Source organism: Procambarus clarkii, chromosome 8 (assembly GCF_040958095.1).
Source record: "Procambarus clarkii isolate CNS0578487 chromosome 8, FALCON_Pclarkii_2.0, whole genome shotgun sequence".
Taxonomy (NCBI): domain Eukaryota; kingdom Metazoa; phylum Arthropoda; class Malacostraca; order Decapoda; family Cambaridae; genus Procambarus; species Procambarus clarkii.
In genome coordinates, this window is record NC_091157.1 from 46,221,429 (window position 1) to 46,246,970 (window position 25,542).

The 25,542-nt window shown below is 42.2% G+C and overlaps 4 protein-coding genes across 5 annotated transcripts in view; 1 reads left to right on the forward strand and 3 right to left on the reverse strand.

Annotated features, from left to right (window-relative positions):
- The window catches only part of ChT (choline transporter), a 70,686-nt gene extending 66,872 nt beyond the window's left edge, over positions 1-3,814 (reverse strand). Inside the window, exon 1 of one of the 2 annotated variants that reach the window (XM_045744861.2) lies at positions 2,258-3,814. The gene's annotated coding sequence lies outside the window, so the exon portion shown is untranslated. The remainder of the gene's footprint in view (positions 1-2,257) is intronic. The other variant, XM_045744859.2, reaches the window with a different exon arrangement.
- Positions 3,815-16,350: 12,536 nt separating this feature from the next.
- Positions 16,351-20,487, reverse strand: LOC138359430 (uncharacterized). Its single transcript, XM_069318573.1, has 3 exons — positions 20,444-20,487; positions 18,427-18,943; positions 16,351-17,421 (listed from the first exon to the last, which is right to left on the reverse strand). The coding sequence occupies exons 1-3, from the start codon at positions 20,485-20,487 to the stop codon at positions 16,351-16,353; spliced, it is 1,632 nt and encodes a 543-aa protein (XP_069174674.1).
- A 2,117-nt stretch (positions 20,488-22,604) lies between these two features.
- LOC123759874 (eggshell protein 1-like) lies at positions 22,605-25,144 on the reverse strand. The gene is made up of 3 exons (XM_045745124.2): positions 24,867-25,144; positions 23,637-24,094; positions 22,605-23,403 (listed from the first exon to the last, which is right to left on the reverse strand). Exons 1-3 carry the CDS (start codon positions 25,093-25,095, stop codon positions 22,963-22,965), a joined length of 1,128 nt encoding a protein of 375 aa, XP_045601080.2. The 5' UTR covers positions 25,096-25,144; the 3' UTR covers positions 22,605-22,962.
- Positions 24,940-25,542, forward strand: part of LOC123759808 (uncharacterized) — a 99,171-nt gene continuing 98,568 nt past the window's right edge. The window contains exon 1 of the mRNA XM_069317928.1: positions 24,940-25,150. The gene's annotated coding sequence lies outside the window, so the exon portion shown is untranslated. The remainder of the gene's footprint in view (positions 25,151-25,542) is intronic.

Consider the following 25,542-nt stretch of genomic DNA (forward strand, 5'->3'; position numbering starts at 1 on the left):
CTTACAGTTCACTAGCTTGAGAATAGAGTGACATATATTGAGAAATTTACTAAGTTTCACCACTGAAGTAAATTCACTGTAAAATTTAAAGCATCGGTTAGACCAGTTGCATAAATGATAGTGATTGGAAGTAAATAAATGGAGCTACCTGCCATTGGCAAACATACCCTCAGTAGATTACTGTATTTTGTCTTCTTATGGTTGGATAGATCAACAGTTGAAGTGGCCATATAGAGACCATACAACAAAATTCCCGTATTTAAGAAACTTTTTAATAATAATACTTATTATAGATTTAGGCGTTTGTAAGAGAGTAAAAAATGATAGCAATATTCTAATCCTGCACGAAGAAGTCACATTAACGCGATGAATCAATGAGAAAATTAGGAGCCATAAAGAGGATTCGAACCTATGCTCTGAGTGCTCCCAAGCAAACGCCTTAGATCACTACACTACGACATGGTCAATACCAATACAACCTGTTATTCGACTGAATCCTCTAGAGATCCTGTGGCTTCCAACTGATAGTTAAAGAGATTAGAAAGACTACCGTTATCCGAGACATATTGATCAACAGCGTCTTTCCAAGAGTAATAGAACATATCAGAAGACACATATTGACAAAATTGACATATTTACGTGGGTGAAAGCTTAGTGACCCCTGGAACACCATCTGGGCCCCGGTCATTCGTAGTATTTATTATTTGAAGGGCTTCGAGATCAGCTAACTTGAGATACAATAAGATGGTAGAGGAGTTACCAAAGAAAGAGAGTCAAGTAAACTGGAAATGAAGCAAAAAAAAGAGCAGATGACTAGGTGATAAGATATATATATATATATATATATATATATATATATATATATATATATATATATATATATATATATATATATATATATATATACATATATATGATTTAATACCAAAAATATATGATAATATATATTTTTGGTAAGAGATAAGAGGGAGCTCTCACAGTGTGAAAATAACAGTTCACCCCACTTCTTTGTATAAAAGTTGTGCTGAGGTGAGACAAGAGCCTGGAGAGACTTGGGCTTATGATGGTGTTGTGTTGAAATCTAAAGGATATGGTTACTGGCAGTACTACAGTGCTATGAGGATATGAAGGCTCTTTCTCTCTAATGGATTGCTTTGACGTAAGAGCCATCCTGTCATGGTTTTGTGTCGAGAAAAAGAGAGAGAGAGGGAGAGCTACCATGGCAAACCAGCTGCTCTTTCCTCCCCCCCCCCCTCTCTCTCCTTCCTATAATAAGGATGGTGAGATACTACTACGAAGCCCCACTTGCCCCCTCCCCACCGCTCCCCGCTCTCCCTCCTCACCGAGGCAATGAGGCAGATGACTAAGGACTATCAACTCCATTATATTTTGGTCTTATACCAAATCCAAAGTGAATAAGGGATTTTCCATCACGTGTCCTCTTGTCCTTTCCCCTCCCTAGGTGCCAACACATGCGCAGTGACACTTCAAGTAACTTACATTTTATGCCCTCAAACAGCCAAGCACATGTACGCCCACACAGACGCCATCAACCATCAATATATACGCCCACACTAACCCGGGCAGACACCCACACACATGACCACACTGACACCAAGAACCACTAACATGCAAACCCGCTGGCATCAATCGACACCAACACCTATAACCACCAACATGCACCCTCCCCCCTACCCCCACTAACGTCAGCAACCACCCCCCCCCCCACATGTCTACAATGACGCCAACAACCACCCACATGCACGCCCTTGACTAAGGGCAAAACTATTCCAGGCAAACTTTGGCGAATTAGCATTTAAATCATACCCACAGCCTTTTTCATTTAAATTCTGGGAGCACAATGCATTAGGTTAACCTTCTCTCCCACACCACCCAGCCAGCTCCTTCCCTCGCGCCTGACTCCTCTCCCACGCACTTGCCTCTCTCTCTCTCTCTCTCGGCCCCCGTCCCCTCCCACCCACCAACCCGGCTGACGTCCCCACTATCCCAGCCCGCCAGTCTCCCTCCCCCACCCTGTCCCTCTCCTTCCATTTCCCCACCTGTATCCCGTTCTGTCCACCACAGACAGTATGTCTCATTCCCCCCCTCCCCTCACCTGGCAGCCTGTTTTCCCCCTCTTAGTCTTCTCACCCGCCCTCACCATTCAGCCCATCCCCCCCTCCACTTACCCCCCTCCACTTACCCCCCTCCTTGTAAGCACAATCATATAATCATGCAAGATCATAATATTTCTTACCTTGGGATGCTTAAGAGACAGTTTTTCTTGATGTACACAAAGTAGATTATTATGTATTTTGTTCAAAATATAGTTTTTTATTTTTCAAAGCGGTTATAAAACTTCGATGATTGAAAATAGCCGATTTTTTTTTTCATATAAGAAAAATAATAATTCTTGCGTTCTTCGATTTTTTTTAAGTAGTTTCCAGTTACCTTTGTCACCTGTACAGAGTTCACACGTGAGAAACAACTTCAGTTGGAAGACTTGACCCAGTTCGGGGAGGATCACGCTGAAGGTGGCGGTCAAGACCGAACGAGGAGGAGAACAAGTTCAGTGGCACGAAGAGAGACGGTGTTGAAGGTGCACCCGGCGAAGACGGCTAGGTGGGAGAGACGCGGCCAGTCATATCCCCTCCTGGAGGCGGGAGCTGGAGCTCGCTACGGCACCTCGCCCACAACAGTCGCCCCAGCGCAGGGACGTCTTCTTCGAGGGGGTGTTCTTGAGTCTAAACCCTAGGCCGCACATTTACTTGGACACACCAGAGCACAAGCACCAGAGAAAACATTCAGCAGGAGGCGAGCGCAAGGGAGGGGTGGGTGGGAGGGTGGGGGTCGGAGGCACTAAATGTTCACAGGGAAAACTCGCTCAGCTGGACCGACGGTGCGACCATGACGGGGTAGTCATGTCCTGGAACCAGGAATCAATGGCGCTGGCAGCCTTGCGAGTCTCACTTGGCAGAGGTATCTGGCGACTGCCGGCGTTGGCGTCCTCTCCACCAACTTTTCTCACGTTGTGGACCTTCTTCGAACGTCCTCTTACGACAGAGAAGCGTTTTTGTGCCCGGAAATAGTGCTGGTGACTTCCTGTGGCTCCAGGTTGACCAGGATTCAAGGGTGCCGGTGTGTAGGTTCCCTTCGAAGGCCTGATCCACGCTCCCGCGCCTGCTTTGCCCGCCAATCGACAACCACGCGCGATAACGCTGCCACCTAGCGGCCGAGCGCTCAACTATAAGTACAGGTGTACCGCCAACGCACACCGTCAAGGCGGCTCACTCTGTTGGCCAGGCCGGGATCGTTACGGCCGCACCTGCCTCCCGCCCAGGCCGCCGCTCCCACAAGCCCTACCTCCACCCAGTACCAACCACTACAACCCCTTGTAACAGTTATCTCCTTCCGTTTTTCTCTTCTTCGTCACCTGAGACAAATCACCTGTAGACGGAAGCTAGATTTCTGCTTCAAGTTGAAAGGAGGAAGATTTAACCGATCAATAGTGAACGTACGAGGGTGAATATTTCTGCAGCTCTTCTTCAGAAAGAGAAACGAAGGACGTGGAACGGCGCCATATTGATCTCGAGGGAAACAACCAATGGGCGGCGCGTGCTGGGCGGAGCTCGACGGTCATTGGCTGCCTAGGTTGGAGGGGGCGTGGCCACAAGAAACATGTTGAGGACAAGAAAGGTTTCCTTCGTCTTGGCTCGAATTACACCAAACCATCGGTGATGGATGGGGCAGGATCTTGAGACGAGGCCAAGGATCACTGAACTGCCCATTGTAGAGACATGAAACAGCCACTAATGAGTCCTGAACTGCGGTATACAACTTAGGCCAAAATTAACAAATAAATTATATTTGTGATTCTATTTTTTAATATAATTTTGTAATACGTCTGTAAGCTGTTGAATTCAAGACAACACTTGTTTTAAATTTATGTTTATAAAAATATAAAGCTTTTCAAATTCATATATAAAGCTTTTAAACTCATTACCGATACACGTTATTTCAATTTTCTTTGAGAAATATGTATAAAAGCCAAAAAAGGAATTACTGTCTCAAAAACCCCTTCGTTAGCAGTTAATCCGACATTGAGAGTCAGTGGCATCTGATCGCTCCTGCCCGTAACAGAATCATTCATACTCTCTCACTGCCTTGGTGAACTCCCCTGCCTGGCGCACGACCTACCCATATTTAACCCCCCTACCCCTATTCCGACCCCCCATTGACTGCGGGTCACAAGGCCTGGCTTGACAATGGATCATTAAAACAAACATTTTTTGGCGATTCTAATACAGTATATAGAATTCCAGCGGTACTTTATATTCTCTTGTGTAAGTGAAACCTGGATTGTTCCGGCCGTAGATTATTTTGCCTCGTGGCAAAGCGAGCGTATTATTGAATTAAAAATACTGTATGTATTTACAGTATATTTATGTTTGGCGGGAGTCGTCGAGCTATTCTTAGTTGTCATAGTTGTTATTTCTGTTTGTGTTGGGAAGGACAAATATACTCGCTGGCGTGTGCGCACGCAAATGGAATGGAATGCATTAGGAAGTTATGTAATAGAAACAGACTCCATACACAGCTTCATATCTAGATACGATAGAAACCGATATGCTCAGGAACCTGTACACCAATTGATTGACGATTGAAGAGCCAAATTTCGACCTTCCTCCCCCCCCCCCCTCCCCCAAATAGGTGAGCACAAGTACACACCTTCCTAAAGGGGACTGAGCTATGAATAAAGACAGGAAACTGGACCTCTCCACGTTGTTATAAATAACCAACAGGTGAGATATTATTATGTGATATCTATATTGTTTGTTCGAGGTTGGGAGCCAGACGCTTGTGGCCAGCCTCACTAAATTTTGCTGGGTGATTTGTAATTATATGGCGAGAGTCATAGCCTGTTGGGGGTCGACCTCTATGCCTTTCTTTAAAAATGATCGACATCTATTCTGAATTCTAGCGATTCCTTCGAAGTATGAAATGTGGGGTTGATAGTCCATAGAGTATTTCCCAGCGTTTCCCCTGTTATCGACGTTAAATCAACATCGATAATGTTGATTCAGCTTTACTCAAGCCTGGTTTGCACACTGGGAAAAAGGAACAGGAGAGAAAGAGAGAGAATGAGAGGGAGAGAGACTGAGATAGTTAGGGAGGGCGTCTGAGGTACGGAGGAAAAATAGGAAGGAGAGAGAATGTCAGAGACGGAGAACGGTAGTGAGAGAGGGCGAATGAATGAAAGGAAGGATGAGATAAAGAAAAACTGACAGAGACCCGCGCACCGCTGGGTTCCTCTGCCAGTAAGATCCTAGAGAAAGACGTGTAGTTTGGTCAATATTCCTCCAGAATGTTGACCAATTAACCGGAAAAGCCATTTCCGAAGCACCGAAAAATACACAAAAAGTGCCAAATGTCTCACAGAGATCCAGATTTAAGACATTTTTCGGCACGTCTTAAATAAATTAAATTCATTTTATGAAGAAGTGTTCGAAGCTATCAATTTGAAATATATATATAATAAGAAATCAATTTGTTAACATCAACTGTTGAGACGTTTAAGAGCTGAAAGTCGACTCCATAACACAATCATTTGAGAACATTAGCAAATTTTCAGACGTTAGACTACTGAAAAAACTGGAGAAGACTGAATGAGAATCGAGTATCTAAAGCTACATATTGGAGTATCTAAACCTACATATTGGAGTATCTAAAGCTACTTACTGGAATATTTAAAGCTACATATTGGAGTATCTAAAGCTACATATTGGGGTATCTAAAGCTACATATTGGGGTATCTACAGATACACACTGGAGTATCTAAATCTACATACTGGAGTACTAAAGCTACATACTGGAATATCTAAAGCTACATTCTGGAGTATCTAAATCTACATACTGGAGTATCTAAATCTACATATTGGAGTATCTAAAACTACATACTAGAGTATCTAAGGCTACACACTGGAGTATCTAAATCTACATATTGGAGTATCTAAATCTACATATTGGAGTCACTAAATCTACAGATTGGAGGATCTACAACTACAACTTGAGTATCTAAAGCGAACATACTGAATGTATCAACCCAACCAACGGTTTCTAGAATTCATTCCGGTCTCATGCAATGTTATGAGATTCTGAAGAAGGGACCGGAAATGAAGAAGGCAGTACAATATGTTGACCAGACCACACACTAGAAGGTGAAGGGACGACGACAATCAACTTGAGAATGGTCCAGGACGGACCAAAACGTCGTCGTCCCTTCACCTTCTAGTGTGTGGTCTGGTCAACATACTTTAGCCACGATAGTGTGACTCGTCGCCTGCAAGGCAGTCCGATATACCAGAGACTCTTACAAGATCCAGAAGAGAAGGACTAAGATGTAGCAATCAGAATAGTGCAGACCTAAGCACCTCACTTAACCAATCGTGGCAGTTGCTAATTAGCCTCGTTAAGCTTCAGTTTTGTAGCTTTATTGTTATTTTAATATCACCAAACCACCGTAACTCTTACGTTGAGGTTGATTACGTAAACTTTCTGGTGCATGAAGTAAGAGGAGAGGAGGTGGTAGAGGTCAAATGCATTTACATCTTCTAGAGAAGATTTCAAATGAGGTCTGAAATCGCTGGAAGAATGTATGCGACCATTACTAGTAGCTATAAAAGGCGGGACTCAAGAGCTAGATCTCGCTTCCAGTATGCACAGGTAGGCACTTCAGTAGATACACACACGACCACAATCACGGAAGGTGGAGGTGTGTTTCGTGTGACTCCAGACCGATTTGAAAGGCGGAACACGCATGTCGGAGATCGAAGTTTTAGTTTATGAACACCATACGTACTCACTCACAAACACACCCACACGCACGCATGTATGCCCGCGCGCGCAAACACAGATACACACACACACACACACACACACACACACACACACACACACACACACACACACACACACACACACACTGATGCAGAAATGCACAATAGACAATACACAAAGGTCGCAGAAATACACTATGGATAATACAACTAATAACGCAATAGAATCTGATCAAGTTTGCAGATTACAATGACGCTACGGTAAACATTTACACAATAAACATTTAACATATATTTGTAAATAATTTTATATATATATATATATATATATATATATATATATATATATATATATATATATATATATATATATATATATATTTATTCATTGATGTGGGGGTTTGAGGCGGGAGAGATATGTGTGTCTGTATGATAAATTAATAATAATAAATGATAAATTTTTTAGAGACATACGAATGCCGGTTTTCATACATGAATACTATGAATATGTATTAATATGTACTCATCTAGTTGTACTCATTTAGTTGTGCTTGCGGAGGTTGAGCTTAATTTCTTTGGTCAAGCCTCTCAACTGTCTTCAGATTAGTATATGTGTGAATATAGTAATGCGAGTACACAAGACTATCAGCTTAAGCAGCTATTACTCATCACTAATAGTTAGTCATCACCGTAACTTGCTTAGTGAAAAGACCATTGCAATCCTGCTCATGAACCCTTAATAAAAATATTTAGTCTTCATAATACAGTCTCGCCCCCACGTCAATGGTGCTCTCTTCACATTAACAACGTTAGATAAACGACAATGGTTAGTTGTTTTAGCTTCAGATCATAACTATTAATTACTTCTCAATTTGTTCCAAAAGCCCTATTATATTTAAGTGAAATTTTTCAGGCTGTGGTGCGTGTTTAACCATCGACATGTATAAGATCGTTATTCGCCTGTGTAAACTCCGAGCTAATGCGTTGACTATGTTTTTTTTTTTTTTACTATTTTCTGCCACAGACGTTGCCACATATTTACAATGCTATCCAGCATATATACATTTTCTGAGGATGATAAATAGCGTGTACACGCGAGTAGAATTCTTTGAGTAATGGAGCACAAGTTCATTCTTCACCAGACATTGTTCGCGGGTAACAGAGATTTATACCAATCATCATAGTGGGATTTATCGAGCTGTCTGTGATACCTGGTGGAGTTTACACATGCTATCTACCTCCACACTACCCACATACTCCTCACCCAGGTACCAGCCTCACCAACTATGCATTCACACTACATACCAACCACGCAAATATCTCGTACACACACACACACTATCTACACACTTTACCCACAAACCAATATACTGCCCACACTATGCATTTATTTGGCGCCAATGATCCGGTTGTTAGAGAACCAGAGATTTTTCACTAGTGCTGTCAATTAAACCAATTAAACTAACATTCAGGACAAACCTGTCATCTAAATATTTGTTTTGCATATCAAAATCTGAATTCGTTAATATTAAACAAATTTGGTTTTCAAACTCTATGGATTTTCGGTTGCACATTTCTTATCATCTGACTTTGTGAAGTGGGTGCAAAAGCCGATTGCCCCTTCAGAGATGGACTAGGAGCCGACCCTGATTACCCTGTGAGAATCTCCATAAAATCACCAATTGCCAAACAAAGTTGTGTGAGACTAGCCTCAAGCGTCTGGCTTGATGGATAGACAGACAAGCAAACTGACGTGCTGTTGCATAGATAGATGGGGTACCCGGTGATGCCCGGGGTCTCTGTCTGTTCATCTATCTCCCTCACTCACTCCCATTTTCACTCTCACATTCTCTCTCTCTCTCTCTCTCTCTCTCTCTCTCTCTCTCTCTCTCTCTCTCTCTCTCTCTCTCTCTCTCTCTCTCTCTCTCTCTCTCTCTCTCTCGCTCTCTCTCTCTTTTCCGCAATTTCAAGTCTTTCGTTCCTTGCCCAATAAAATGACCATCCCCCCTTCCCTCTCCGCCTGTCCCTCCCACCAGGGAGTAACTGTTTGGGGAACAATGTGCGGCTGGCTCTTGTTTTATCCAGCCAAGAGGTTATTTTACCAGGATAGTTATGCCCAGTTTTACGACTATTGTTGAATGTTTGGGTAATTCTCCTGATGTTTAGAACTTCCTCCCACTTCGTCAGTGACTGAAATGCTCATATTATTTTAGCTGTTAATTTTTAGCTGTCCTTAGCTCATAGTAAACGATGTATAAATTTATAATATTGTAAATAATTAATATTGACATTGAAATATTAAAATAATTCAATGGCGAATCAATACACAACAAAATCAATAAAAGCTATTGATTGTATTGATATTGTATTTATCAGGAGAAATCGCAAAGCAATTACGATTATACAGCACTAGGAAGGGATAGGGAGGATAATGATTTAGGACAGGATGAAACCAAGGAACGATGTCCAACCACTTGCACCATCGGGAATTGAACGCAGACCTGCAAGAAGCAAGACCATCAACGTATCAACCACCTAAAGTGAATGAGTATAAGCTGTTCTTCGATCGTTCACCCAACACGATTATCTGGAAAATATAAATTCCGCAAAGTGTGTTTATAGTTGACGCATGTATAGAGAGAGACCATGGGTCCCCTTTAATAGAATTTGACGCACAGGGTGATCTCCAAGGTGCATTTAATCCTTCCTCGGCTCTTGAACACCAATATATCTGAGAGTTATGGCGGCAATACACAGGCAGCTCATTCTGCGCAATGGCTGGCTGGCTCGTTATTGACTGGCTGGCTGACTGGCTAACTGGCTGGCTGGCTGGCTGGCTGGCTTCCTGTCTAGCTGGCTCTCTGGCTGACTGGCTGACTGGCTGGCTGTCTGTCTGGTTGGCTGGCTGGCTGGCTGGCTGGCTGGCTTCGTGGCTAGCTGGCTCTCTGGCTGGCTGGCTGTCTGGCTGGCTGGCTGGCGAGCTGGTTGGCTGGCTGGGTGACTGGCTTGCTGGCTGGCTGGCTTCGTGGCTAGCTGGCTCTTTGGCTGGCTGGCTGTCTGGCTGGCTCTCTGGCTGACTGGCTGGCTGACTGGCTGGCTGTCTGTCTGGCTGGCTGTCTGTCTGGCTGGCTGGCTGTCTGGCTGGCTGGCTGGCGAGCCGGTTGGCTGGCTGGGTGACTGGCTTGCTGGCTGGCTGGCGAGCTGGCTGGCTGGCTGGCTGGCTGGCTGGCTGGCTGGCTGGGTGACTGGCTGGCTGGCTGGCTGGCTGGCTGGCTGGGTGACTGGCTGGCGAGCTGGTTGGCTGGCTGGCTGGTTGACCGGCTGCTAAAGCTAGAGGTTTGTGAGAACCAACAATATAAATAAAGTATATAAATATAGTATAATAAAGATAATAAGGATATGTGTGATGTGGAGAAGAAACAGGAGTAGGAAGAGATTAGAAACAATGGAAGGAAGAATAAATATTCCCAGACGTCAGTTCTTGACCAGGAATCGAACACAAGTCCAATCGGGACGTTGTTTTAAGAAGACTTCTGCAATGGAACAACCTCTCTCTCGTTGCTGCCTTTTTCCCGAAATAAGAAAGTAGGAAGATGCAGGTAATGTACCCACGGGGGTCTTGGAATTACCATCACGTGGGCACACCAGACAACGTTCCTCCAACAACTGTGTAGGAATCTTGTAGTGTAAGACACAACAATTTCTTAGGAGAAGAGAAAGCTCTTCCCCCACAGAGAAGGAAAGTTCACGAAGCAGAACAGTCTGGCTGGATCCAAGCACGAGTGGGAAATGGGCGGTCAGAATACAGTGCCGAGTTCCCACTGGAAGTTTGACAACTTCCCAACACTTGATAACTTTTGTCACACTTTAGTAGTCACAAAACATTTGACTCACATGTGTTTTATTGTTATTTTTTTATTTTTAGTAACTCTGACTAAGCTTATCGTGGCCTTTATCTTTTGAATATTATCGTTCATGTTAATGCATAGACAATGTCTTTAAATAGATTTAAATTTAACATTACTATTTATTATTTCTCTATATAAATAATATTTAACACGGCTGCTCGTATATGTAGTTTTTCATCACTAATAATATCATACACTATTCATAGACGTGTAAGTCTCCAATGATAATATATTCACTTGGCTGTGCACTTACTCTGTATTATGATGAAAAGTAAATAACCCAATATTCCTCGAGGTCTATCGAGGAACAAGTTGTCACAATTATATAGATGGTCCTTGTCAAGTGTATATTTTCTTAGTGATATTGTGTGTCATAATGTTATGAGGCAATTGAGAACTAGGAGAGACTTTAATATTAACTTTATGTGCCGTTCCTTGCGATGATACAACGACGCCTGAGTAAGTAATATTTACATTATCTCAATTTCTGGGTGAGTCCACACTGTGTCTGCCATCACGTGTTTGATCTTCGGTGCTGAGTCTGTAGCATCAATTATCTGGAAACGTCTTTAAGTATTTTCTTTTCATTTATTACGTTGTATGTTAATATATGCCCACACCGGGCATATATTATATATGTTGTTGAATATGGCCGGAAAAGTAAGATTAATAATTCTAACGGGAAACTTTTCAATATTTCTTATATTTTTCTTCACTGTCGGTGGTAATGAATTGATATTTTTATTACCACCGACAGTGAAGAAAAACATTAGAAATATTGGAAAGATTCGTGTTAGAATTATTAATGTATGTGGTGGTGGGTATCTAGGTGTGTGTATCTAGGAGGCAGGAAGAGGCATCTAGGAGGCAGGAAGAGGCATCTGGCAGCCCGGTGTGGGCATCTAGGAGGCAGGAAGAGGCATCTAGCAGCCCGGTGTGGGCATCTAGGAGGCAGGAAGAGGCATCTAGCATCCCGGTGTGGGCATCTAGGAGGCAGGAAGAGGCATCTGGCAGCCCGGTGTGGGCATCTAGGAGGCAGGAAGAGGCATCTAGCAGCCCGGTGTGGGCATCTAGGAGGCAGGAAGAGGCATCAAGCAGCCCGGTGTGGGCATCTAGGAGGCAGGAAGAGGCATCTGGCAGCCAGGTGTGGGCATCTAGGAGGCAGGAAGAGGCATCTAGCAACCCGGTGTGGGCATCTAGGAGGCAGGAAGAGGCATCTGGCAGCCAGGTGTGGGCATCTAGGAGGCAGGAAGAGGCATCTAGGAGGCAGGAAGAGGCATCTAGGAGGCAGGAAGATGCATCTGGCAGCCAGGTGTGGGCATCTAGGAGGCAGGAAGAGGCATCTGGCAGCCAGGTGTGGGCATCTAGGAGGCAGGAAGAGGCATCTAGGAGGCAGGAAGAGGCATCTAGGAGGCAGGAAGAGGCATCTGGCAGCCAGGTGTGGGCATCTAGGAGGCAGGAAGAGGCATCTAGGAGGCAGGAAGAGGCATCTAGGAGGCAGGAAGAGGCATCTAGGAGGCAGGAAGAGGCATCTAGGAGGCAGGAAGAGGCATCTTGGAGGCAGGAAGAGGCATCTAGGAGGCAGGAAGAGGCATCTAGGAGGCAGGAAGAGGCATCTAGGAGGCAGGAAGAGGCATCTTGGAGGCAGGAAGAGGCATCTAGGAGGCAGGAAGAGGTATCTGGCAGCCAGGTGAGAGAAAAAATGCTGTCATTTGATACGAACGTGTGTGTGTCCATCCGCTTGGATTCGTCGGTATAGCAAAAGACTTGCTTCTTGCAGGTCGGCGTTCGATCCCTAATGGTCCAAATGGTTGTTCGCCGATCTTTTCCTCCGTCCTATCCCAGCTCCCTGTCCTTATATTACATACAAGTGATGGATAGAATCACTTGTGTGATTCCATCCATCCTGAGAGCTTTCTCCTGATAATTTCCTGGGTACACACGACGCTACACAATCTGAGAGTGTAAATGTTGACTAAGAAGAGTGGGATTAAGTGCTACATGAAGGACAATCCCCTACAGGAAGTTAAGGTGTTTATGGGTCTAGAATAGTAAATTCAAATTGTCATATATTTGGGGGAAATTGACCGATAGTTTTTATTACTAATCTAAAATAAACACTCCAATTATTCACAATTATCCAATATTGCGTCTTCAAAAAGTGGTCTAAAGGTAAGAACACAGTGAAAATGCTTGTCTCAGACGACTCAGTAGTTTCCAGCCCAACTCCGTCGTAACTTCAACAGTAAATAGGTCAGGGGGTTCGAGAGGCCTCTCTCCTGTCTCTCAACACTCCATTAAACTCCTTGCCAGACAACAAAACAAACTGAGACAAACATTAGGAGGGGTATCCGGCGATGCCCGGGGAAGTGTATCTCTCCCACGTCCTCCCATTCCACCTCTCTTCTTTTCCCTCTGGCCCCAAGTTCGAATCCCCGATGGGTCAGAGACTGTATAGCAATTTATAGCTTGGGAACCATTCAAGCTTTCTCTCACATATGTTGTGGAAAATATCCATTTAAACTAATAGTCTAGCATGGTCAACACGACCCCTAGCATGATCAACGATATGATGAAAAACTGTACTAATACCCACCTCGAGGGCTGCCGGGTGGTGGATGGTGGTAGAACCCATGTGGAAGCATGTGGATTCAACGACCGTCCATCATTTCTAAGTAATCAATGGTCGTGTGGTATTAGCACATAGATGGACAGTGGAATGACCCATGGGCGCCTAGGTTCGAATCGACAACGCGACCGGTACAGGTAAAATGAAAAACACACCAACGGAATACATTAATAAATGTCACAGACAGATTCAGTCATTGTTGCACGTCAAACATCTCTTCGAATTGCCCCGAGGTTGGACTCGTGCCTAAGTGGGAATCCACAAGGTCTTCTCTTAAAGCTCTTTGTTTTCTTCATCGAGGATGTGACAGCACAGCACGCTGGACTTGTGATCCTGTGGTCCTGGGTTCGATCCCAGGCGCCGGCGAGAAACAATGGGCAGAGTTTCTTTCACCCTATGCCCCCTGTTACCTAACAGTAAAATAGGTACCTGGGTGTTAGCTGTCACGGGCTGCTTCCTGGGAGTGGAGGCCTGGTCGAGGACCGGGCCGCGGGGACACTAAAGCCCCGAAATCATCTCAAGATAAACTCAAGATATGTGCGTCCCTGCAATTGCACCAGAGGTGGTACCCCTATATATATATATATATATATATATATATATATATATATATATATATATATATATATATATATATATATATATATATATATACATATATATATATATATATATATATATATATATATATATATATATATATACACATATACACATATACACAATAACGATCACGACAAAATATATCATCTTCTAAATCTCATGAGAGATACTTTTCTGAATGCTCACTAAGCTTTCGGTGTAAAAAAGATGAAATCTCCGTAAGTAAATCTTTCTTATACGATCCCCCATGGCAATTCTTACCTTTGTTTATGGCGGCCTTGTGTCTGACTCCCATCTCGCAGCGAAGCGCTTCAATTTGACAATCGTTGGCTTTGCTGCCTCTTAGATTAAGTTCTTTTCACGTCTCAGACAAAAATTGGGGACCTTTGGCAAGACGCTGGCTACTTGTCTCCGTCGAGGCCACTATCTAGTAGATAGTAGCGCTCTAGTAGATAGTAGATAGCCTCGAGATAAATATTGGTATTCCATACGAGGAATCCGGTATGAACGGCCGAAGAAGGTCAAAATGCGGATGACAACATTTGGATCATTGGTACAAGATGAAGGAAAGATGGAAATATGGCAGACACATAAGAAATGTGGTAACCTTAAGGATATTCGGTGGTGATGAATTTTTCATTCTTTTTTTTAGTTCTGTGATCCATATCCGAAACATTGGAAACGTAAGAATACCAGTAATAGAAATATATTTGGGTACCCAAGAATCCAGAAAAAAAATAAAAGAAAATGTAGCAGATTGCGTGTAATACAGAAAACGTAAATCCAGGGGGTTCTATGATTAAAAGCAACGCAGTGCCCTTTCGGGGGAAAACACAAAAGAATAACGAACATGGAAATACAGTATAAGGACAAATTAAAAGCTGAGATATGGAGAATACTATACATATATATATATATATATATATATATATATATATATATATATATATATATATATATATATATATATATATATATATATATATATATATATATATGTCGTACCTAGTAGCCAGAACTCACTTCTCAGCCTACTATGCAAGGCCTGATTTGCCTAATAAGCCAAGTTTTCATGAATTAATTGTTTTTCGACGACCTAACCTACCTAACCTAACCTAACCTAACTTTTTCGGCTACCTAACCTAACCTAACCTATAAAGATAGGTTAGGTAGGGTTGGTTAGGTTCCTTCAGATATCTACTTTAATTTTATCTCCAATAAAAAACAATTGACCTCATACATAATGAAATGGGTAGCTTTATCATTTCATAAGAAAAAAATTAGAGAAAATATATTAATTCAGGAAAACTTGGCTTATTAGGCAAATCGGGCCTTGCATAGTAGGCTGAGAAGTGAGTTCTGGCTACTAGGTACGACATATATATATATATATATATATATGTATATATATATATATATATATATATATATATATATATATATATATATATATATATATATATATATATATATATATATGTATATATATATATATGAAATGAAATCTGAGATCAAGATGGAATAACGGTGACTAATTTAAGTAAATTAAGTTTGGCTCTCTGACCAACGTCCCCAGGCCATGTTTGGCCACCTTCCCGGCCCATATCTGTATAAAAGAGGAACCTTTCCCGAGTACTGGGCTCACCATAGCCCGTGCTACATGGACATTTCGTTCTAAGTAGCTAAATCTAAAACAACAACAACCGAGTTCTGAAGGTCTTGAATGTTTTATTTGCGAATTTTTACATGGATACCATCGAAGAGAAATTCCTTATTGACTTGAACTTTAATATTAAGCCGACTGTATGATTGTTGATGATTACTGTTGGCAAATGCTAGATATGGAACGTTTGCTACAATATTAAGGAAGCCTTCAAGTGAAGTTGTATGCTTAGTTACACTTGCGAGATGAAGACTCAAGGAAAGATGAATTTCCTAGATGTGACAAATTCATGAAGAAATGGTGATAATCACACTTAGAAAAGTACACCAGTTGATTGACAGTGGAGAGGTGGGGCCAAAGAGCCAAAGCTCTGCCCTCGCAAGCTCAATTAGGTGAGTACTAAGAGATCGAACATGGAATTGTTCTTTAAAGTTAGTCGTGAGTGCCCTGATAGGAGAGAGAAATAGTCATGCAGACAGACAGACAGTAACAGAAAGGAAGAAACAGAAAAACAGACAGAAAAAAAATCCCATTTAAAAAAATTCAACGAGGTACGCTCAATATTCAATGAAATATAAATTATTAAATTTTAGGTGGGAAATAAACATCAGTTTAAATACGTACATTTAATTATGTTTTTTTTATTTATTTTTTAAATGCTAATGAAAAAGAAATATTAACTTAAAGCTTACATGACCATATATAGAACACTTATTGTCCAGGAGCTTGATATAGGCCAGATGGAACCTGGTTATTTATCCTGATAAACTCACGGTTCCTGCTACTATCTCCAGCTCTTATGTTGTCTTTTCTCGACACAACTTTCTGGTTGGTGCTGGCTTCAAACTGACCATTACCGACACTTGTGTTTCCGTCCTTAGAGGAAGGAGCATTTGGGTTCCTGACCCCAACACTGAAGGCAGAGAAAGAGCCGTGCTGGGCTGTTGCTGAACCGAACCTGTCTGAAGGTGCCAGAGTATTGGTCCCAGGTAAACCGCTAGTCGTGCTTACATTTGTTATTCTTGTATTGCCTCTTCTCGGTGCAGGTTTCTCATTAGTACTGGTACCAAAGTTAACCTTGATGCTACCTGGGGTTCCATAATACGGAGAAGGACGATCATTGTTACCTGCACCAAAAGTAGGAGCAGAAAAAGAACCTTGTTGGTGTGTTGCTGAGCTAAACTTGTCGAATGGAGTCTGCACATTAGACCCAGTAAAACCTGTGGATATGCCTCCATTTGGAGCTCTTGTGCTGCCTCCTTTCTGCAAAGGTTTTTGGATGAAACGGCTGTCAGAGTTACCTTTGTTGCTACTCGGGATTCCGTAATAAACGGAGGGAACATCCTTGTTACCATCACCAACAGTAAGAGCAAATATAGAACTCGTTCGTTGGTCTGTTGCTGAGGCAAATTTTTCTGAAGAAATCTGGTGAGTAGATGCCGTGAAACCATTACTTCCCGCTCCAGCTGTGAGATCAGAGAAAGATCCCTGTTGGTTTGATGCTGAAACCTGTGACACTTGATTCTCTGTTGAAGGAGATGCATTGTTGACGTTGCCATTACCAAGGAAGGAAAATGAATCTTGGGAGGATGATGCAGAGCCAAAGCTGTTGACACTGCTGATATCTTGACCGATCTGAGCGTTGAGACCGTAGAACTGCTGGGCGGTGGAACAGTCGAAGTTGTACCACCAGTCACACACGAAGTACTGCTGGTTGAAGATGGTGCCGTTGGGACAGAGGAAAGAGCTGATCTTCCCTTTGTCCTGACATATGTGAAACACCTGTGGAAACAAACATTAAAACATATGACCGAAAACTACTTCATTTTTTAGTTTTTCTCTTAAAATAATTGTTAATTCTCACCACACCTGCAGTTTTGTTCAATCAAGACAAATTTTATCACACGTTAAGCCTATAGGCTGTCGACATAGGATCATTCTGCAACTAACTTTCATTGATCATTAACGATCATTATTGATTTATTTCAACTCTAGCAAAGACAACTGTTCTACCAACATAAACCCACGTCATTTACTATTAATTTTGTGGTTGGCACGCTAAGGTACGCAAAAACCAAACCCAAACTCTCGTAGCCTAGCCCGTAGCTAGGCTACGGGCTAGGCTACTAGCCCGTAATTCTAGCCCGTATATGTACTAATCTGGCCTACCATTACGTAAATTAGACCTAGGATAACATATTTAGGCCTAGGAGAGGTTAGATTAGTTAGTAATGGTTACTATTCCACTTTTAACATGTCATTTCAAGCATTAAAAAAACAGACTACATAAAGTGAATTTTTTGGGGATAAAAGATGCCACTTTGGGCATTCAATGAATAGTTGCTACAAGCACTGTTATTTTTGGAGGCTGCAATGTATTTTGAGAGCAAGCAGTGTTCTGTTATAGTTACTGTCTATGAGGTCGGCGGTTCGAGGCTCCGAGTGTCCACGTGAATGAAAAGGCATACAGTTATATTGTAAAAACCAATGTCAAATAACATTCACTGTAGTCTGATTACGACCTTTCGTTCTCTTTGTAATTATTTGTGTGCTATTACTCGAAAGATGCATACGAGGTGCATAATGTCCATATACATTATGCACTCATATACATATCCATATACATGGACATGTATATGAGTGGGTTTGGGTGGAAATAAATAGAAGCTGCTTCGTATGGGCCAATAGGCCTTCTGCAGTTACCTTTGTTCTTATGTTCTTATAACATACTAACCGTTGCTAGTGGCTACAATTGACATGTGACCTTAGTGTATCAACAAGGCTTACCTGGCAGCGAGCTTGCTCGCTGGTGTCAGCGTAATACCCAGGTAGCAGACCATCGCAGGAGAACTCGGTGTTGGGGACAGAGAAGAGGATGGGATAGTCTTCGTCGGGGACGCCTACTCCACCGAGGGCCTCCTGAAGCTCAGCAATCGGGTCCCTACCATCGAACTCCAGAGTCTGTCGATTTCCTCCAAATCCAGCATCTCCTACACCGATGACTCTGGGCAAGAAAGTTCCACCAAGTGTGGTGCCGCTGGTCTTCAGGCCTCCACCTTCACCAGTATTGGTTCCAAAGGCACCTCTTGTGCCACTGATACCTGGAAATCCACCTGTGGTAACACCGTTGGTGTTGTAGCCACCGTTTGTAAGAGGAGTTCTACGGGCTCCTCCGTTGAAGTCAGCAACGAGAGACAACTGGTTCTGCGCTGGAACCTGGAAGTCGCTGAGGTAGTCACCGCTGACCACCCCGATCACGACTGAGAAGAAAGAACCAATGAGGAACGTTAGAAACCGGCTCCGGCTAACAGTAAGTTAAGAGTTTGACCAGACCACACACTTGAAGGTGAAGGGACGACGACGTTTCGGTCCGTCCTGGACCATTTTCAAGTCGATTGTCGTGAGAATGGTCCAGGACTGACCAACACGTCGTCGTCCCTTCACCTTCTAGTGTGTGGTCTGGTCAAGCTACTTCAGCCACGTTATTGTGACTCATCGCCTGCAGTAAGTTAAGAGCTTTTTACTTGAAACGTACGAAAGCACAAACGATATTTTAATTGCTAAGGAAAACTGTAAACAAAACTTAATACTAATTTATTTTTAGTTGACAAACAGCATTTGTTATTGGAAGGAGTGATTTGAGGACGATAATGTAAGGAGTGACTGGGCACCAAATGACTATCCCTTGCATCAGACGTGCATAGCTGTGTCCAGTGCAAGAGTTATCACAGCTGTAGATAAGAAGTCTGCAGCCTTCAAGACATTTTCCTTTAACTGTCTTAGGCAGCGGTCAAAGCAAAGTCTGAGGGGGAAATAATAGCTATTCTCTACACTTTATAGGCATAACGAATTAACAAAAACACTTCCTACCCCCAGGAACAAATTTTTTTTTACATTTTTTAATACATATATCTTTACGTTAATTATAAATATATATTTTTTAAAATCTTAGAACTTCATCGAGTGAGCAGTTTCTAGACCCACAAGGGTATGAAGTTGTTAACGACATGCTACGAGAGTTGAATATTCTTACCCAGCACCAGAATCTTGCCGTCCATATCTAAGACGGGATGAACTCCTCTTGATTACGACTGTTCCAACGCCAGTGAGTGCTTCTAGGAGCTAGAAGTACCTGCTTGGTCAGAGAGGGAGAAGGCTATGGTGAACATCACACAGCAGTCCTGCCTTTTATACAGTGGAGGAATGGTCAGGGGGAGAGTCGTGGCGAGGCCCCTACAGATACACATAAGATTAACACCCTTCACTATATACACTCAGGTCACGTATTCACGCTCTCCTGGTCCATCTCAGTGACCAGGTAAGTCGTGATTTTGTAAATTATGAGATTGACTTCGCGTGTTTTAAAGTATGTAACAGTATGATCCCATTATAATTCTGGTTAACCATGTCAATTTACGAACACAAAAGAGGGATTTGTAGCGCAGTAGTGAGCATACTTGTCCCGCCTTTGGTCTGTTGGAATAATTGACGTTAGCACTACTGTTATTAATATTGTTTCTTGATGAATTTTAATATTATTATTATCATATTTTATATTATTATCATATTTTATATTATTATTATTATCATAATTATTTTTATTTATTTATTATTATTATTAGTAGTAGTGGTAGGATTCTTGCTGGCTGAATTTCCTCAACATTGCTGAGGTGAGGAACAGCGGGCACATCTTTGCTACCTCACATTTATCACCATTGCAACATCTTCACTCTCTCAGGGCCAAAGGGAAGACACCTTCACATACTCAGGGCTACCATCATTGTACAAACACTGCTTCATTCACACTACACCTTCGCTGCCCACGATCTCCGACATTGCAACATACATTATGGCTGACCCTCACGGATCCACAGAGTCCTACAGGTCCTGAGTCCTACAGATCCTGAGTCCTCCAGGTCCTGAGTCCTACAGGTCCTGAGTCCTCCAGGTCCTGAGTCCTACAGGTCCTGAGTCCTCCAGGTCCTGAGTCCTCCAGGTCCTGAGTCCTACAGGTCCTGAGTCCTTCAGGTCCTGAGTCCTACAGATCCTGAGTCCTCCAGGTCCTGAGTCCTACAGGTCCTGAGTCCTTCAGGTCCTGAGTCCTACAGATCCTGAGTCCTCCAGGTCCTGAGTCCTACAGGTCCTGAGTCCTCCAGGTCCTGACATTCGTGTAAGAATTGTAACAACGTACATTGTAACTTCAAGTCGCCACACTGGGACTCCCCCAGAACGAGTAGGGTCTAAAATCTGAGAAACGATCCTCTTTCAACATATCTCATATAACCTAATCCAGTCTTACCTCACTAATCTCAACCTGACCTAATCTGACCTTGCCTAATCGAATCTAACTTAACGAAAATAAGAGAAAAAAGGATGTGTTTCACGTATGGTGTGAACGAGGTGTATAATGTCGGTACAGGTTTTAGACCCCTACCGGTGGTGTTGAGAGATGGTTGTGAGAAGTGGGTGTTGATTAGAAAAAGCGATAGAGAGAACATATTAATAGAGTTCTCTGGCACTGCAGGCACTAAACGTCTCTAAAGAGCACTGATGCTGTGCTTGGGGGCTCTAAAATTCTCCCAGAGCCTCTGGTCATTAAAATAAGTTTTCTGTTTAGAAAAAGAAAGATAACTGTCTCATGGAACGTTGTTACAATCGCTCTGAAGATAGTTCCTATTATGAATCTAAACAATCATCACTAAAGGCAGGGACCATGAGCTGGAACACCATATAACCCATGACCTTCATGCAGCAGGTTAAAGGGCAAGCCCTATAACATTTCCTTCAACTATATATTGGTACTGGGCTTTAAGGCCATCAACTGTCATGTTATAACTGAAATCGCAATAGATCACAGTAACCAGGAGGTATACTTTATTGTGAACATAATTAAGTTCAGAAAGGAAGCAATTAGTGGGTAACAAGGCTGATAAAGGTCAATATAAAGCTCTATCAGTATTTATGTCTTTAGCAGCCTTATGAAGGACTCCTTTAAATAATTTGATTTTTTATGGGGAAGCAATATAATTTTTTTGTAATGATTATCGCCTATATGCACTTCGGCTCTCAAAAAAGATTCGCCATCCCCTATATAGGTCAACGGCGGACCTTCACCCATGACGCAACCCATAACAGTTGCCTAGGTCACTGGGACCAATTTACCTGAGACCAAGACCATTCACTGGTCTCTAACTGAGACCCAGAACACACACTGGTCTCTAACTGAGACCCAGAACTCTAGTAAAGAACGCACTTAGCTCGAAAACTATACAGCCCAGTACAGTGTTAGTCCATACTTTGTATAATTTTTAATCCATGCGGCTATAATTTTTAATCCATAAGCTTGAAGTGATCTTCTGATATACGCAACTTTCAGTGTCATTATTTGGTTTATGCTGCAGATATCAAGATAACAGGATCATTCTTTCATGGGGGAATAATAATAAAAGTTATTTATATATAAATTGATGTTTTGTATAATTTGGGTTCACACATAGTTAGACCTATGTAAGGTTAGGTACGGTGTTTTGGTTATGGTGGTTTAGGGAGTGTTTAAAATTCTAGCTTAATTTGAACGAAACACGTTTCGATTCATAGCTTCGAACATGGTCAAGTAATCAATAAGTCAAATTATGATATAATTAACTGAATTGTTCGTTGTGAGTCCTCGGCTCATTGTTTTGATGATGAGCTGCGTTAATATGACTTAGTACGAAGCTATGTTTCGAAACATACTTCATTCAAGTCTAACGTGATTGTAAACACTGTAATATACAAACCCAGAATATATTATCACATATTTTTAATTGAGAAAAACAGTGTTTATTAACACTGTTTATAAAGTGTTTATAAGATAATAAGAAACAAATCTCTATCTTAGTCGGTTGACGAAGATAGTTATTTGAATTATTCCTTATGAATTGAGAATTGCTTAGTTCTCATAATGGTACAAAAAAACAAAATTATACGCTTTACATTACAATTTTATTAACAAAGCAGAAATAAAATGAAATAAATGTTATTCTCATTTCTGTCGTATGGCACGGGAGCAAGAATATAACATTCCATTGTAAAATACTTCCTGAAGAGGGAAAATTAATGTAACATTGTAATCGTTGACAAATGACATATTAGTACAAAAAAATAGAAGAAGCTGTGAATTTCAATCAGCCACCAAACAATGAATCTAATAACAAAACTTGAGACTTCATTATATTCTAAAATATATAGTTAGTTATCAGAAACATTATTTGATGATCAATATATGTGGCGAGAACATATAGCAATCAAGATAATTTTGCTCCGTAAAATCAACGCAAGAGCTTATTTGGTAGGTAGTTGATAGAGGGCAGATGGGGGTTGGATATTCCGGTTGCCAGTGCCCCCGTTCCTGCCACCGCCACCGCTGTTGAAGCCAAGGTTTCTGTTGCCACCTCTGCCGTTGCCGTTAATGGCCGGTGCTCCGTAAGACTGTGAAGGAGCACCAACATTCCCACTTCCGCCGACACCGCTGGAGAACTGTCCCTGTTGGTTGACAACAGCACCAAATCCTCCGCTATTACCGCTGTAGCTACTGATGCCGTTACCGTTTCCACCACTGTAGCTTGATTTTCCTATTTCTGCGTTGAGACCGTAGAACTGCTGGGCGGTGGAACAGTCAAAGTTGTACCACCAGTCACACACGAAGTACTGCTGGTTGAAGATGGTGCCGTTGGGACAGAGGAAAGAGTCCATCCTTCCACCAGCTTGGCAGATGTGGAATACCTGAGGGAGTGATGATAGCGTCTTGGAATATGTGAGATATCATTTATACCTTTAACAAATATCATACCAGTCATTAAGAAAGCACTATATAACTAAGAGAACATTCAGAGCTTCACCTTCCTTAACTGCTCGCTATATTCAGGAAATATTCTATATTAATAAGATATTAATTATATTTGCGACAGTGGTTGGGGCAATCTAAGCCATGTTAACCTTTCACCAGAACAACTCACCTGACATCCGGCCTCTGGGGCCGTGTCAGCATAGTAGCCGGGTAGTTGACCGTCACAGGAAAAGCCGGTATTTGGGACATATGCCAGAATAGGGTAATCTTTGCCAGGGACACCACCTCCACCAATGGCAGCCGCTAGGTCAGCAATGGGGTCACCGGAGCCTCCACCATATCCTCCGCTGCCCCCTCCGAAACCTCCGTTGCTTCCTCCGGAAAATCCTCCACCGCCGCCAGTGTATCCGCCATTTCCACCTCCCACACTGCCACCGAATCCTCCACTTCCTCCTCCATATTTGCCATTTCCGCCACTGCCGAAACCTCCTTTGCCTCCGCCAGCGAATCCTCCAGGACCTCCACCGTTACCACCACCAAATCCTCCGCTACGAACGGAGGAGATCTGGTTGGACACCGGAGCCGGAGGTCCATCGAGGTAGGTGGCGCTGACCACACCCAGGAGGACTGAACAGCACGGGGAGAGAGCAGCGCCGTCACACCAGATGGGGAAGAAACATCCAAATATGGAAATTAGACCATAATTTGCTGATTAATTGTTGTTTAAAAGAACATTGTGGAAATGTTCGACTGAATATGATATCGGTACAGTGCAGAATGTCCTCCGCAGTTGTCACTGACATATTTCCGTTAACAATATGTAACAATATAATTGTAATACCTTAATTTTTTTAATGCGATACATCATTTTCCTTTAAAAGTTAACGTCATTGTTAGAATTAATCTTTGTAAATATATAATAAATAAAGATTTAAAGAAATAATGTTAAATTTAAAACGACAAAAGAGCTATAGACTTTTTGTAAATCAATTACTGTACTAAAAACGTAAGTATTTTGCCTGTATGTAGAAGCGATTGTGAGTTCTCTCTCTTCTGTCTTCTGAATCTGGCTCTAAGTGATTTGAAACAAAACTAAACAAAACCGCTCAGAGGTTGCTTCAAAGGACAAATGTTTGTCATTAACTGAATTAAGCACAAGTAAGGTAATATACAATTTATACTGGTTTAAAAAATCATGTGTTTAAAACTGTTCGTATAACAAATATTTTAAAACAGGGTTGAATATTTGCGACGTGTCACACCCGGATCTCCTAATGTGACACTATAGAATGACGATGCCATTAATAGTGGCATCTTCACTGAGGATGAAGAACAATTGTGTCCTGTGCAAGGTGTCCTGGTCATAATCTTATGAGCAGGCTGCTGTATTAGCTCTTACCCATCATCACAACATTCTGAGTCACTCCGGCCATGTTTGGAAGATCTTGCAGTACGTTTATCACTTCACTTCCAGTAAGATTCGCGGCAGTAAGCGAGGCGTGTGTGTGTGTGTGTGGTGAAGGCAGCGCCGGGTGTGTGGTGGTGCCGGTGGATGGCGGCATATATATATACACAGGAGCGGCAAGGTCAGTCACCTTAGGGCTCCTAAAGGTCCTGAACCTATTCATGAAGTAATGAGCTCTTCTCCCATCCTTCGTTCATCCCTTCTTCTTGAGTCCCACCGTAAGTCTACATTAAGTGCAAGCTTTTGTTAGTGTCTCGATATAACTAATTTTATTTTTGTATATCCAGCATAAGGGTTACCATTAGATTTCATATTCATAAGAATTTGCATCATTTTAACACATTCTTAGCTGCTGGTCAGTTTTTCAATGTGTTTTTAGCAGTCCTCATGATTAATTGATGAAGATTAAGCCATCACAAGAGGTGGCACGGGCATGAATAGCCCGTAGGTGGTAAATGTTTGGTGTGGATATTATCCCTGGTCGTGTAACATCTTGAAGTGTGTCTGCTGTTGTAATTGTTGTTGTTTTAGATTTAGCCATTTAGAACTAGAATTTCCATGTTACACGGGCTATGGTGAGCCCGTAAAGTGTTCGATCATGTTTTTGTAA